Raw genomic sequence first — 15,810 nt, 5'->3', positions numbered from 1 at the left:
AAACTCCTAGTCTGTGTCGCCATGTCGCGAGCCTTAAATTTTGCAAAACGTTGCAAAAATTGAAAAACATTTCCTTACATAAAATAATAATTTCTCGAATAGAACTTTCTTTACAAAAAAGTATTAATATAAATCAAACTTCAAATAATAATTTCCTACTAGCTTTACAAAGAATTTCATTGTGCTAAGCAAGAATGCTGCGGATACCGGTCAGACGATTTCGAAGTGATATTTCGCGAAAGCCTTATTTTTTACGATCAAAATCGTCTAGTGCATACTTAAGGAAAACATTTATAGATTATTTTATTGAAAATCACGGACATAAACATGTAAAATCAAGTTCGGTTATACCACTTTGTGATCCTACGGTGCCGTTTGTAAATGCTGGCATGAATCAGGTACTCTCAAAAACTTCAAGCTCACATACTCTTTATTATTTAAAAATCTCATATACGTTTCATAGTATCTTGTGATTTGTTCACATGTACCGCTAAAAATTTATCATATTTTCTCAAATCAAATTAAAATTTCCAATCCTTTGCAACAGGGAATAAGAAAACTTTAATAAATTTTTACCACATTTCAGTTTAAAGGAGTATTTCTGGGCATGGTTGAGCCACCTTGTCCTCGAGCAGTAAATTCACAAAAATGTGTGAGAATTGGTGGAAAACATAATGATTTAGACTTAGTTGGACTGGATGGCACTCATCATACATTTTTTGAGATGCTTGGCAATTGGTCATTTGGTGATTATTATAAGGTACAAATACTTTTTTTATTTGAATAATTAAATGATTGTTTTAGTAATTTAGGAAAGATGAATAAATAACAAACTATTGAATCTGTTACTTTAATACAATAAAACATATATTGTGATAACCATTTTTAATTGATATATATTCAAACTTAGTGTTACTGATTATAGAAAGATGCCTGTAAAATGGCCTGGGATTTGTTACTAGGGCCATATAGATTAAAACCGGAGAACCTGCTTGTCACATACTTTGGAGGTGATGTTGTTATTGGACTCACAGAGGATAGGGAATGTAGAGATATATGGAAAGAAATTGGGTAAGTACAAAAATATTAGTTAATTTTATTTATTATTTGTCTCAACTTTTTAATTTTTGTTTTTGTTTAATTTAGGGTTTATAAAACTCAATAAAAAAATTTACTATATAACTTGTCACTAGTCCTTTATTGTTTTTAAAATTCAGGGTCAAGGAAGGTCATATCAAAGACTGTGGTGCAAAGGACAATTTCTGGGAGATGGGTGTGAGTGGTCCATGTGGACCATGTACAGAGATTCATTACATACATCCTGATGGAAGCCTTACTGAGATATGGAATATTGTATTTATTCAGTGTAATAGGTAAGAAGTATTGAATATATTTGTTGGCATGCTTATACTGGCCAAAGTTCCTGCTATGAGGCAAAGAGAAGTATATATATAGTGTTGTTTCAATGTATTCTGATCAGATCAACTATGTGCCTTTGAATCTGAAGTAATTTTTACTTCACAGATAATTAGATACAAGTAATAACATATGTTAATTGACCACTAAATCAAGGAGGTCCTCTGATAATAATACTAAAGCAATTTAAGAATGTATTCCCTTAACCTAAGAGTGTATTCCCTTAACATTAAATTCAATTGCAAAGCTTAAAGTCTTTTAATGGCAAAAAGTTGTATATACTATTCTGCCTTAGTCATAGCATAAACACCACTTGGGATCTAGGCATTGTCCCTCATTCCAACCATAATTATAACATAGTTGTTCACAAAACCAATTACTTATCTTCCCTTTGTTGGGTCGTATCAGTTCCGCTTCAGCCCTTTCGTAGTGATATTTAGAACATTCTGCAATATTAGAAAAATCAACTAGACATTTAAATTTAGTGAATTTGTTGTTAATGTTGCTTACCAAGGTAAGCTCAATCTCAAAGTCCTAACTAATTAAGCCGATAAGTAAGATAAACAATTTAAAGTGTTTATGTCAATGAAAAAGAAAAAAACATATTATAACTTACTAGTTCTCGAAATAAATAGTATTGTAATAAAAATAAAGTACAAACGCTTATTAACTGGCATTGTTTTATAGAAAGCCGTAAAGATTATGCCATATTTATTTTACAGAAATGACATTGTATCATAGTAATTTTTGGAATTCATAGGTATTCAAACAAAAATGTTAAATGGGTTTTTTCATTTTTCCATAACAATGTAACGCAATATAGTAAAAAAAATTGTTTTAAAATTGTTCACTGATAGCGAAATATATCAAAACATGTAGTAAATGTTTATTCCAATTAAGAGATAACTGGAAATTAAAAATAAAATTATTTAAAACTCATTATCGATACCTGCAATTAATGTTAATTTTTGAATTATTGTCTTATTAATAAATGCCTTTTTCAGAGAGACAGATGGAAAAGTAACTGGTCTTCGACGTCATCATGTTGATACAGGAATGGGATTGGAAAGGATTTGTGCACTACTCCAGGGTGTGCCTTCAAACTACGATACAGATTTATTTAGACCTATTATTACAGCAATTGAAAAGGTATAATAATCTTATAACAATACAGTAGCTTAGTTAAGTACTATATAATTTTATCCCTTATTCCTTGATTTTATTCAAAAGGAAACTCTTCAATTTCAATGTCTTTATTTCAGCTAATACAAGAGAAAATTTTCAAAAATATATGTGTAAGAAAATACCTTTTTTTGTTTCTTTTGTTTCTTACACAGCTGTCCTCTTGTACAGCTTGCCTTTGTGCCACAAAAGACCTCCTCCAGATGCTTCCATTGCTTCCTATCCCTAGCACTTTGCCACAGAGGACCAGTGGCCCACCACTGTCTTACTGACTCTTAAAGACTAAAAAATCTAATATTACAAGACTTTCTAATTTTGTAAAAGAAATTGATGGATGTTTCAAAATATGCCTGGCGAACACAGAAATATATATTTCAGGGTTCTTACACATACATATTATTTCCTAAATATAACTTCCTTTTTTAAAGAAATAAGGGATTTTTTTTACATATGGTGTAAATTATAATTCAAATTCCAATACAATCCTGTCAAAGTATTGTCCCTTTGTAGTAGTCAAACTTGTCAATTGTAACAGTTGTAATTCTCTTATTACATAGACATATTGCAACGCGAATAATGCGGGTAGGTCTCAGGCTGAAGTACCCTCATATATACTTAGGTAAAGATAAAATATGTGGTGGTTTTCAGAATAGCAAGAACGTATCTCCATATTCCGGAAGTTATAGTCAGGATGCAACGTTGGACCAGTATTACAGACGTTTAGCAGACCATGCAAGAATGATTAGTATCTGTTTAGCTGATGGCGTGTTCCCATCAACAAGGTAAGAACAAAATACACATTTAAAAAAAGCAGGTGTGAATGAAATAAGTACTAACAAATAAACAATTTATAAAAAAAAATTAAATATAAATAATATATCGAATTATTTTCAGTGTAAACCTTAAACAAATAATGAAAAAGTCATATAAAATTTGCTCGGACGTCTTCCATAACCCAAATTTACTTAATACACTATACAAGTACGTGGCAGAAAGCTTGGGTGACACGTACCCGGAACTAGTAAAGCGAGAAAGGGACGCCATGCTTATCTTAGACCATGAAAGAGACAGCTATAGTAAACTACGTTCAAATTTGAGAAAGAAATGGAAGGATTTATTGAAACAATACCCAGAGGTTGAGGCGTTTAATGACGTGGAGTTGGCGGGTTTTGCACTTGGATACAAGGAGTTAAAGCAGGTATTAATTTTTTGGCTTATAGCCATACTCATAATCGTTAATTAAGCCATTTAAGAACTGCCTTTTTGAAATATATAATTATTATTTTATGTCGTATAGGGTAAAAAATTCAGTTATAGAGAAAATTATCCTGATAAAATTATTAAAAGAATTAACTACAGTCAGAAATAATTATATTACAGGGCATGAAAAAACACAACTCCAACACAATACCAGGAGAGCTGGTTTTCAAATTATATGACACGCACGGTTTCCAAGAAGATATAATAGAACGCATTGCCACACTCAACAATTTCCAGATTGACAAGAAAGGCTTCTGGAAACTACTATCGCAGCATAAAGCTAGACACAAGACATCCTTTAAAGAACAAACCCCTACAAAAGGCGCGCTTTTTGATCAAGCGATACAAAACATAGTCAAAAATGGAGTAAATGGTACCAATGACAGTCCAAAATACGAATACACAATAGACAACAAACTGACATTCCCGCCTTTGAAAACAAAAGTCTTAGCTATATTGAACGAAAACGCTGAATGGGTGGACTTTTTAGATCCATGCGAAACCAGACCGTATTACATAGTCACAGAAAGCACAAATTTCTATACGGAAGCTGGTGGGCAAAAGGCAGACACTGGTATAATAAAGTTCAGTGAACACGTAAAACTAATCGTAGATAGTGTTTTTAAAATCCGTAACTTTGTGATACATAAAGGGTTTTTCAAACTACATAGTGACAGTCGTTATGTTAATAATTATAGTGATGTGACAGTGATCATAGACAATGAAAGAAGACTAAATTTAATGAGGAACCATAGTGGTGTGCATTTATTGAATGCAGGTATACGTAAAGTGTTGCCGAATAGTATTGTTTGTCAAATTGGTTCAAGTGTTAGTGATGTGGGACTTAGTTTAAGTTTGGTGGTGTATGGTGAGAAATTGTCACAGAAGGTGATATTGGCCGCTCAGGAGTTGATAAGGTAAGTGACAATAATTGTGTAAATATTGTGGCATTACATTTCTAGATTAATGTTAATAGTTCAAGCTGACCATTTGGTCTATTAAAATTTATTATTGGTGTTTTGATTCTGGCTTAAGAAAACAATCCTTCATAGACATGAAAGTCTTATTTTAATGTGTCCTGCTCGTTTAAACTAAAGACAATTTACTGCTATAAAATGTTAAGATCTTAATCGCCAAATCTTAAGCTTTAAACATTTGAGTCAACAGCTTAAAGCTTGTGTTTTTTATTTAAAGGGAATCTATAAAATGCAATTCAAGCGTGGAAACAAATATAATAGATAGTACCCAATTATCATCCGAAGATAACATAATGACTGTTCCTGGGGAGACCTATCCTGAGACAGGTCTTCGTGTGGTTACTTATTCACCTCCTTTGGTGTCAAGGTAAAACTAAAATTTATGGAGTTCTTATACAAAAATGTTAATCCTTGTTGTTTTTCATGAAACTTTGGAAAACACCATCAAAGTTGTGGTTTGCGACGCCATATTGACAGTTTGAAACGTTTCGTTTCGAGTTTGAGAGTGGCAAGTGGAACTAAATTTAAATTAACAGTCAACAAGCTAGTAGTAGTAATGAAACATCATCGATCCAAGTCATTTGTCTAGCTGTTTGATCAACTGGCTGAACATCTTCCAGGCTGTTAGTTAAACGGCTGATTTAGCTGGTTGTTGGTTGGTTGCGTATACATTGTATATGAACATACAAAAATGCGTTAATGAAGTCTGTAGTACAAAAAAAAAAACATTACAAATGCACCATAGAAAAATTCTGAGTTTTGGTTAACCTATTGTTTACAATAATAATAATAATTAAAGTCGACTTGTGCACTTGAAGTTAGATTATTCACAAAAGTTCCTGTTATCTTTTACTAAATCCTGAAGTCATTAAATTTCTTCTAGGGAACTATGTTGTGGTACCCACGTTCCATCAACGAAGGTCATTGGCGATTTCTGCATAACTTCAGTCAAAGCAGCTAATAGTCAAAACCCTACTTTATATGCGCTGACCGGTGATTTCGCAATCGAGGTTAGTTCCGTCTCGAAGGACCAAAAATATACAAATTTCTAGCGGTAGTTGCTATTAATTATTCTCGATAAATGTGTTGTTTCCTAACAAATAAAATAAATGCCTATTATCATAGTTAATCGCGCTATCGCAATCTTAATAGCCAAAGGATTAGATTTTAGAATGCAGATCATTATGTGTGATTGGTCAAGTCCAAAAAATGTTATTTTTTCAGGCACGTGAGCTTTTCTGCCGTGCTGAAAAGCTTTCGCAAGTTACAGATCTCGCAGATCCTGAAAGAATCCAAAATGAAGTGGAAAATATTCGTCAGCAGTTGGCTAGTTTGTGTGGACCTGGTGTACCCTGTGGGGAACACTTGGCCTGCCAAAAGTTACTTGACAGTCTCCTCAAGAAAGCTGCTAATCGAAATGACGTGGCTTTACGGTTAGATTATTTTTAATAACAATTTTTTTGACTTTTATAAATGTGTAAAGCTTTCAAAATATTTGTTATAAAGGATATATAAAAAATATATGTTTATATTTATTGTCTTGTGCAAACTACACAACAACAGAACTATATTTGCCTCCACAGATCAATAGCTGAAACTGAAATATATGAAGCGTGTCACGAAGCTATCCGCGAGGGCCGACGCTTTGTTGTGCATTTCTTACGTTGTTCTTACCTTATGCAACCTCCAGCCGCCGCTTTAGCTTTAGCCAATACACGCACTTACCCACAAACAACCACAGATACATTTGAAATAGCTAGCAGACATTTACATCCAAGCATCGACAAATCCATAGACAGCATTGAGAAAACCATAGACTCAATAAATATACTGAAACAATCCATAGACAATGGTGTGACACAGAATGATGTCGCTAATGGCGAACTTCCGGCAATTTTATTGGGATGCGCGGGAGGTATTATAGTCGCTGTGGCTCGGGTACCACAGGTAAGTTCTTGTGTATATTATCTTATAAAATTGTAATAGGGTTGTTAAAATAAATTTCAACCAAATATTTTGTTTCGACTCAATTCGAATAAACGATTATATTGATTTTAAAAAAGCGAATTTGTGTGAATGCATTAGTAGATGTACCAAAACTACAACACATTACCTGATTATGTTTAGTTGTAGGCCTTGTAGCCTAATTTATTATAACAAATACTCAAACTAAATATAAGTTTATTAATACACTTATGAACGTCAACAGAAAAGGTGTTAATTTGATTCTGTATTTACATTTACTACCTTCCGAAACTTTCCGCCATACTTTTTAATCGCCAAGTCTTGATAGTGTGTTAAATACAAATATTTGAACTGGAGCAAAAATTAAATTATCGTCATATTCAAAATTATTTATCGATTAATTTAATTAATTATTTCGCTTGGGAGTTTTGTTGTAAAAACGAATACAATTTCCATATAAGGAGTGGTTTATCTTCTGGAGCCTGTTTGGTCGTACACTCAAATTGGTTCTGTTTCGAGTATTAATTACTGGTGAAAGTCACTATTTGTTCTAAAATCGTTTATAGAAGAATATATTGACCAGATAGTGTAATTCCTTAAACTTATTCCGTACTGACTCCTTTGGGTAAACAGCCCGCTTCTGCAGTACAAATATGGGTTAAACCTCTGCAGTAGCACCTCGCGGGAATGCAATGCAGAATGCCGTAGGACTTGAACGTTGCGCATACAAAATGTCGTGTAATTTTTACAATTTGTAACATCTAACCGCCATTTTAATCGATAGGAATTGGTGAGCGAAACATTTACAGCTGAAAAGTGGTTAAATTGTATTCTGCCTATATTTCAAGCTGAGAGATCGCCCAATCGGGACGGAACATCACCGCTAACACACGCACAAATGAACGCTACTAAAGTGAGTAATATTATTAAATTATTGAATATTAACTTTTTCAAGTGATAATTTGTATAAATAAGAGGTTAATTTAATCTTAATATATATTAATCACCTGTCACGATGTTTGTCCGCGATGGACTCGTAAACTACTTAACCGATTTTAAATTAAATTGGCACACCATGAGCAGTTTGGTCCAACTTAAGAGATAGGATAGCTTAGATCTTTAATTACAGTCGCAATTTTATTTTATTGCAAATTATTTGTCTATGATTAATTGACAGTCACAATTATCTGTTAACTCCAAAAGATTCTAACAGATGTCGATACTTTTCGACTGGATTGAGTAAGTAATCAATAGATGGCACTGCTATGGTAAACCGACAAGCGTGTCATATAAGCTACAATTCAATATCATGATTACCACGTGTTATTGAGTATAAATTAAATTTATTTTGTAGTAAACGAAATACCGTGAAATTCAATTATTTATATTAATTTTTGGTGTTAGAATAGCCAACCACGTTACTTAGACCGAAGTGTAAATCAAATTCAAATTATAGTGACGATAATACAGTGAAATTATTCTTTCGTGTCACAATATTAAGGCTAACTAAAACCACATTAAGGAGAAACGAAGTTCGCGGCGGCAGCTAGTTCAATTATAAAATTATAAACCTTATCAATTTTATTTGCATAAAATTAATTATAACAACTTTTTTAAAATCATACTAAGCTTATATAAAGTTATAGTATACACTGTATAATGCTTCTTATCTCAATTAAATCTTATGAATTTATGTATGTCGCTTTTTCGTTTCATTGACTTTCAAACTTGAACTATTTTAGTTAAATCAAACTAAAAAATGATTTAAAGAAAAGTCTAATACTATATTTAGATAGTGAAAAAGTCTTATTTATATTTGATTAATTAAAAAATCTTTTCTAATCATTGTAGTTTTTCAAAATTAATAATAGATATTAAACTTAAAATTATATTCGTCTCATTATCTTGAAACCAAAATTTGTGTAGGTTTCTTCTACCACGTGTGAAGTGCACAAATATTTGAATGAGAATGCAAGAAATTAAGTGTATTATCTGGCTTTTATAGTTGTTATCCAAATCGTTAGTTTGTATGGACAAGGAAAACCAAAAGCTTTTTCAAGTAATTTCGACGAACTAGGTTTTTCAATATTAAAACCCTATTGTTACTGAACTTTTTTAGGTGAGCCTTATAACTTGCGAGCAAATGGTGCAAGACGCACTGCGCGTGGCCATTAAGTTTGCTCAATCACACGTTACTGAAAAGGTTGGAGATGGGCCAACAGAGGATATGCAACACAGTTCAGACTACTAGAGCCAACTTCAAAACATGAGGTTATAAATGTTGACCTGTATGTGTACAGCGACATTACTAATCACAGCTACTGAAAAAAGTAGTTTTTTTTGTGTATAGGTATTTTATTACGAACTTAATGATAAAGACTAAAGACGATGATAATGACTTAGTACCTTTTAATATTTTTCTATTCCTAAATCTTATTAATTCTATAAATTTTAACACCATTATTTATTTCCTTTGAGTGTGGTTATTTTTTCGCAAAATACAGTGTGTAACGATATCCCAGGTTAATGATTTGACTATTAATAGATCTGAGGATAAAAATCAAAGTCGATACCTAGCGTAAGTATGGCTATTGGATTTTGACAGACGGGAGTCATACTTTGAGCTAAGTCTGAATTTTGCTCATAGTTTATACCATATTTCCATCATTATGGAATATGGTATATATATTTACGGAATATTTGTTATATTATGTATCTTTGTTGGCTTTTTAATATTCATAATAATTAGGTCATGGAAAACAGAATAAAAATTAAAAACTTTCTTTTTGACAAATGGTGTGGAATATTTTTTACAAAAAAATATAATATAATGTATTGTGCTGTATTAAAACTAAACTAGAAATTAAATAATTTCTCATTTTATTTCAAAATGGTTGCAATAGTCAACACGCCAATTAAATAAAAATTATATAGCAACAAAATAATGTTCCTGTTTGTCCAATGTCCGATGTTATGAAGTTCCTTAATTTTATAAAGATCAAATTAATTTATCATGTTACGAAGACCTTTCCTATGAAAGTATCTACCTCTATATGTTGAGTAATAGATTTATCATTTTTTTTTTGTCTTTATTTGACTTCCTTCAAAGCATAATTTGACATAACAAAACATATAAACTCGTTTTGTGTCAATGATTTTTTTGAGATTAAAACCATTTCATGTATTCATTTTAATTTTATATATTAAATATGACGCTTACGAAATTAAAAATTGTTATTTTCTAGTCAGAATATGAAATAAAATACATTATTTTATAGAAATTGTTTTATTTAACTTAATTATATTTACATTTAAAAAATACAATTAGGTTTTTTAATGATTATCCATATATTGTAGTTCCGAAAGTAATAATATCGTATTGGGAAGTGGCCTTGGCTGTGGTGACAGTATTGTCATTGTTTGTCTCTCCGAATCCACTGCAGTACTGCGAAGTAATGTCTTTTGTATTAATTGGCTAAATTAATCACTGAACTCTAAACAAATAATAGATAATAATTGAAATTAAGAAAACACTTCTTAAACGAATTGAAGCTATGTATTATTATTAAAAACATACAATTGTTGTCACTGAAGACAAAAGGTGTTGAATGTCAAAAGTATCACAGCTGTAGAGAAAGTTGTGTTATCTGTAATGTCTGTCCGTCGGAATTTTTTTTTTTTAAATTATGTAAATAATAAGTTTTGTAATAATAATACATGTCTTCAATCCGTTAAAAAAGTGTTTTCGTAATATGTAAAAGCTATGTTAACAAAAGACAATAGCTGATATTTCCAACAGGTTCTGTTGGTTTACCACGATTTAGATAATCAAAAGAATGAACTAATTAAGTGTATATTGGGGAAACATGTTGAACATGTATTATGGTTCAGAAACTCGGAACAGATAGCAATATCAATTGATCATAACAATGACAGACATTTTAGAAACTGAGTATAAGAACACACAAATCTTATTGGTGTAAATCGAGGTTATTTTCTCTAACCAAGAGACCGGTTAAACTTTACGCACTAGTAGTAGTTTTTACAGGATCTATCTTATACAGTGTAAACTCTATATAAGTGTACTGGAGGGATTGTGCATTTGAACTGCGCTGTTTTTACTAATTCTAGCAACTTAAAAAGTACTTTATTACTCAATTGTAGTCGTCATTGAGAGTGGGTGTAATGCTATGAAGTGTATCATTGTATGGAAGACAAGCTAAACCAACCAAAGCCAATTGATTTCGAACCAGGGGACGGTACGTGGAGTTTACTCTGTATAAATTACAGACACTAATAGTCTGTTGCTGAGAATAGAGAGGTCTGAACTGAGGTCGTAGGTTCGGTCCTCGGCTGTGTACCAATGGATTTTCTTTCTATGTGCGTCTTTACTTGCTTCAATTAAGGTGTGTTTTACTATGCGCAAAGTTGACGGTCGTGGATGAAATTCAGAACATTTGTATCTACCCTCAATTTTTGTTTGACGTACACAAAATTGCCGTAATAATTGTATGTTAAATATGCTTCCTCTTTAGTACCTGTTTTTTTAAAGAAATGTGAAGCAACAATAATAACACAAAAACTTTTCATAGCATATAAAATCTTAGAAATAGAGCAGTGTTGGCCTAGTAGCTTCAGCGTGCGACTCTCATCCCTAAGGTCCTAGGTTCGATCCCCGGCTGTGCACCAATGGATTTTCTTCCTATGTGCGCACATAAGCTCAAACGGTGAAGGGAAACATCGTAAGGAAACCGGCTTGCCTTAGACCCAAAAAGTGGCGTGAGTCAGGCACAGAAGGCTGATCACCTACTTGTCTATTCGATTAACAAATGATCATGAAACAGATGCAGAAATCTGAGGCCCAGACCTAAAAAGTTTGTAGCGCCATTGATTAATTAATTAATTAATAGTCTGTTGCCACCCATTAGGTTACAACATTTCTTCTAATGGTCTTCCTTGATAGGCAAGTTGAGTAATATTCTAACCGAAGCTGTATCTATAGTTATGATACTTGAACCAGGTTCATCGGTGTTTGAAGTGCCAATGGGGGCAGACAACTTTTTTTTTCTTCTTGTTTATGGCTTTTATTTATGCCAACTGGGCACAAGGTACTTCGCCAGTGTCGTGTAGATGGAGAAGACACGAAGGAGATAACAACAACAACAACAACAGACAACTTTATCCCAATCCTTATACACCATGTGGTATACCACTAAGGAGGTATCAATTTCAAGAATAAGACACGAAGGAGATAACAACAACAACAACAGACAACTTTATCCCAATCCTTATACACCATGTGGTATACCACTAAGGAGGTATCAATTTCAAGAATAAGACACGAAGGAGATAACAACAACAACAACAGACAACTTTATCCCAATCCTTATACACCATGTGGTATACCACTAAGGAGGTATCAATTTCAAGAATAAGACACGAAGGAGATAACAACAACAACAACAGACAACTTTATCCCAATCCTTATACACCATGTGGTATACCACTAAGGAGGTATCAATTTCAAGAATAAGACACGAAGGAGATAACAACAACAACAACAGACAACTTTATCCCAATCCTTATACACCATGTGGTATACCACTAAGGAGGTATCAATTTCAAGAATAAGACACGAAGGAGATAACAACAACAACAACAGACAACTTTATCCCAATCCTTATACACCATGTGGTATACCACTAAGGAGGTATCAATTTCAAGAATAAGACACGAAGGAGATAACAACAACAACAACAGACAACTTTATCCTAATCCTTATACACCATGTGGTATACCACTAAGGAGGTATCAATTTCAAGAATAAGACACGAAGGAGATAACAACAACAACAACAGACAACTTTATCCCAATCCTTATACACCATGTGGTATACCACTAAGGAGGTATCAATTTCAAGAATAAGACACGAAGGAGATAACAACAACAGACAACTTTATCCCAATCCTTATACACCATGTGGTATACCACTAAGGAGGTATCAATTTCAAGAATACTTACTTACTTACGGTTTAATGATATTATTAACAAACCATAGATAATATATTAACATTACTTACACACACACAAATCCCGCGAGGTTCGAATGCAATGCCAATTCATCGGCTGCTGGTGAGAAAGACACTGCGAGTAAGCGATGCGCAAGCGCAGGTGAAGCCCAAACAGGCACTAACTTAGTTAGAGCTTCTTCTGCGCGCATTCCCAGAGGCATACACGAGTCCGGAAGTGACGGGGCCCCAACCTATGGTAAAGGTAATTATTATAAACATATTTTTATTAGTATTGTGTTTTTTTATGGTGATTTACAATAAAACAAATCTAACAATTTAACAGTTATATACTATATTATTTTGCGCAGGTATCAAACTCAAAATAAAATATGCTTTAACTGGATTAAAACGCGTCCTTTTTTTTTGCCATAACAATTAAAATTTTTGAAATAATAATTATAAGTTAAATAAAAGCATTTTAATTCATAACATACACTTACTGCAGTACTTATATAAGCCGATACTCACCTTGTAAATTTTAAGATCTGAAAACTTTACGTCAAACGAATGTGGGTAGTATGGGGTTCGTTTCCCATAGAAATACTCCCGAATTCGACTATCCCTTATTTCGGCGCGTTGAGATGTTGATCTTTCCACTACCTGAAATTAAATGATAAATAAGATTGGAAGAATATATTATGGACAAGTGTTACTTTAAAAACGGGCAATTTTGTTTTTCATGTAACAGGAGGCAAACAGGCAGGTCGACCTGATGTTAAGTGCTAAGATTACATTGCTAGAAGGCTGGCAAGTGCGTTGCCGGCCTTTTAAAAATCAATCGGTCGAATTGGTTTGATACATGGAATACTTAAGTGAGCAGCTGGTTCCACATAGTGGTGGTGTGCAGCACAATGTGCCTTAGAGAAACACTCAGTAGAACAACGGACTTTGAGTTGATACAGATAGTATTTTGTATACTGCCTATTGAGTATAATTGTTTGAAACAGAAAACTTACCCCACCACTTTTTGGTAAATACACAACTTTGACAAACTTCGGCATATCCCTCTTTAATTCATTGTATAACCGTTCATTATCTAATACTAGTATTACATCCACCTGAAAAATAAAAAATACAATTACATACAGATCCTCTTTAAATTTAAATAATGATTTAATAAACTGATGCGAGATCATCTATTGATCATGAGTCTGAAGGAATATGTTTATGAACTAGACATATTCCTTCAGACATTTTCATAATATTACATTGTTTTTTTTGTTAGATAACTTTGAATCAATGTTACATTTTCTGACTATAAAACGAGTGAGGCCACAGAAAAAACAGTTAAAAACAAAGAAGTCACAGCTCTAAGAAAAAAAATATGATAAATTTATGCTTTAAGTATGATGAGTAAAATAGAGTCATATTACCTCAAATGCTTGGGCAGCATGAGTCAGTACTTTGTAGCCAGCGCCTTTCACCCAGCCACATGTGTTAATTATTACTCCTGAAGTTGATGCTATCAAAAGAAAAGTTTGAGTATTTTTCGTACATAATCTATAATTTCCATGACATTGAATTCCAGAATACCCAATTGGGTGTAGTTGCTGTTGTATTCATGCAACTGTTTTAATTAATCCTGTTGTAGTTTTTATTTACTTCTTTGATTACTAACCTTTTTTATTATGTTCACACCTTTCAGCTATAACTTCAGCAAGCCGAGAGACAATAGTGTTATACAACTCTAAATTCTCATCAGGACTTTTATGACCAAAGTGATATACTAGAGGTGCTTGTTGGCTAAAACCTTCTTCAATAGATGCTGGCCTTTCAACCAGTAAGGCTCCTAGAATAATAAGACACTTGTATATGTGAAGAATATTCTATGACTAAGAAACCACAGCCCACACAGCTAGTGAGTGACAAATTAAATCAAAATAATAAATAAATAATAACTATTAGTGTTTTTGATAAAATTTAATAGAATATGTTATTACCAATAGTTCCTGGTACACTAATTTGACCCTGACCAACATCAAGATCAACATATATTGGTCTCCGTGCCATCCTTACAGCGTAATTAAGCAATATCCTTGTTAAGGTAGATTTTCCGACATCCCCGGGACCTACTACCATTGTAACTGGACCCCTTGTGCTATCTTGTTCTGCAGCTACACGCTGCTGCTCTAATGCAGCATGAACATTTAAGTAAACAACCTGTAGAGGACCACAGTGGAAGTATCATCATCATCAGAATAACTTAATTTTTAGTATTAATTGGGAGTTTGGGTTGATTTCAACTTCCAACTTTCTTAGGTCTGATATTATTACTAACCATTTATGTGGTTTACAATTCTATAATACTCGCCTGATTTAAATACTTACAAATAATAAAAAAACTCAACCATAAGTTTTCTTACCATAGGTGTCTCCTTAGCAACATAACTGACTTCAGTCCGACCCCGGAGCTCCACAGTACAACCATGCCACGTAAAAACAGCTACTTTAGCTCCAGTATGAAACTCATATGGCTTGTTTTTAACTAGTTCTGTTCCAAACAACTCTGCATAACCGCTCTTAACCTAAAACCGGGGCAGTAGTACGCAAGTGATTAGTATAAATTTTAAACCATAATGTTACACTTGTAAATATTTGCGAACCTCTAAAACAACTTTTTCGTTTTTCGATTCTACTTCAAAACGAAGTTCAGAATCTGGTTCAAGTTTGAACTCTTGTAACTGAACTTCTGTCATCACGAATCGAAATTGAAAGTTAGTAGGTTGAAAATATTTTTTTGTACACTAATAAAACAAACTGAACAAGTTAAGCGGTGTGGATTTCCTGTGCAATAAATAAATTCGAAATCTCTTAATCGATGTTTTCAAGTTACAAATTACAACTTAAAACGTCAATTTTATTTTGACTAACTTCAGCTGTTGCATTTCGTTACTTCATCTTTCATTATTTGATTGTACCAATTGACATTTAACTCAAAC

At 32.9% G+C, this 15,810-nt stretch overlaps 2 protein-coding genes and 1 long non-coding RNA gene across 3 annotated transcripts; 1 reads left to right on the top strand and 2 right to left on the bottom strand.

The window, feature by feature from the left end:
• The first annotated feature begins 25 nt into the window (after nt 1-25).
• LOC123719853 (alanine--tRNA ligase, mitochondrial-like) lies at nt 26-9,570 on the top strand. Its single transcript, XM_045676225.1, has 14 exons — nt 26-398; nt 587-760; nt 926-1,071; nt 1,218-1,373; nt 2,421-2,565; nt 3,247-3,380; nt 3,493-3,796; nt 3,979-4,775; nt 5,053-5,202; nt 5,719-5,845; nt 6,060-6,268; nt 6,419-6,782; nt 7,585-7,713; nt 8,920-9,570. The coding sequence occupies exons 1-14, from the start codon at nt 195-197 to the stop codon at nt 9,049-9,051; spliced, it is 3,171 nt and encodes a 1,056-aa protein (XP_045532181.1). The 5' UTR covers nt 26-194; the 3' UTR covers nt 9,052-9,570.
• LOC123719879 lies at nt 1,180-2,099 on the bottom strand. The gene is made up of 2 exons (XR_006755980.1): nt 2,033-2,099; nt 1,180-1,862 (listed from the first exon to the last, which is right to left on the bottom strand). It is a non-coding gene; the product is annotated as an uncharacterized LOC123719879 (long non-coding RNA).
• A 524-nt stretch (nt 9,571-10,094) lies between the features above and the next one.
• LOC123719863 (protein CLP1 homolog) lies at nt 10,095-15,713 on the bottom strand. The gene is made up of 9 exons (XM_045676228.1): nt 15,475-15,713; nt 15,235-15,396; nt 14,812-15,031; nt 14,490-14,660; nt 14,245-14,333; nt 13,828-13,929; nt 13,340-13,471; nt 12,881-13,062; nt 10,095-10,245 (listed from the first exon to the last, which is right to left on the bottom strand). Exons 1-9 carry the CDS (start codon nt 15,565-15,567, stop codon nt 10,134-10,136), a joined length of 1,263 nt encoding a protein of 420 aa, XP_045532184.1. The 5' UTR covers nt 15,568-15,713; the 3' UTR covers nt 10,095-10,133.
• Nucleotides 15,714-15,810: the final 97 nt, after the last annotated feature.

Source organism: Pieris brassicae, chromosome 2, assembly GCF_905147105.1.
Source record: "Pieris brassicae chromosome 2, ilPieBrab1.1, whole genome shotgun sequence".
In the NCBI taxonomy this organism is placed as follows: Eukaryota; Metazoa; Arthropoda; class Insecta; order Lepidoptera; family Pieridae; genus Pieris; species Pieris brassicae.
This window is presented reverse-complemented; position numbering and strand designations above follow the sequence as displayed.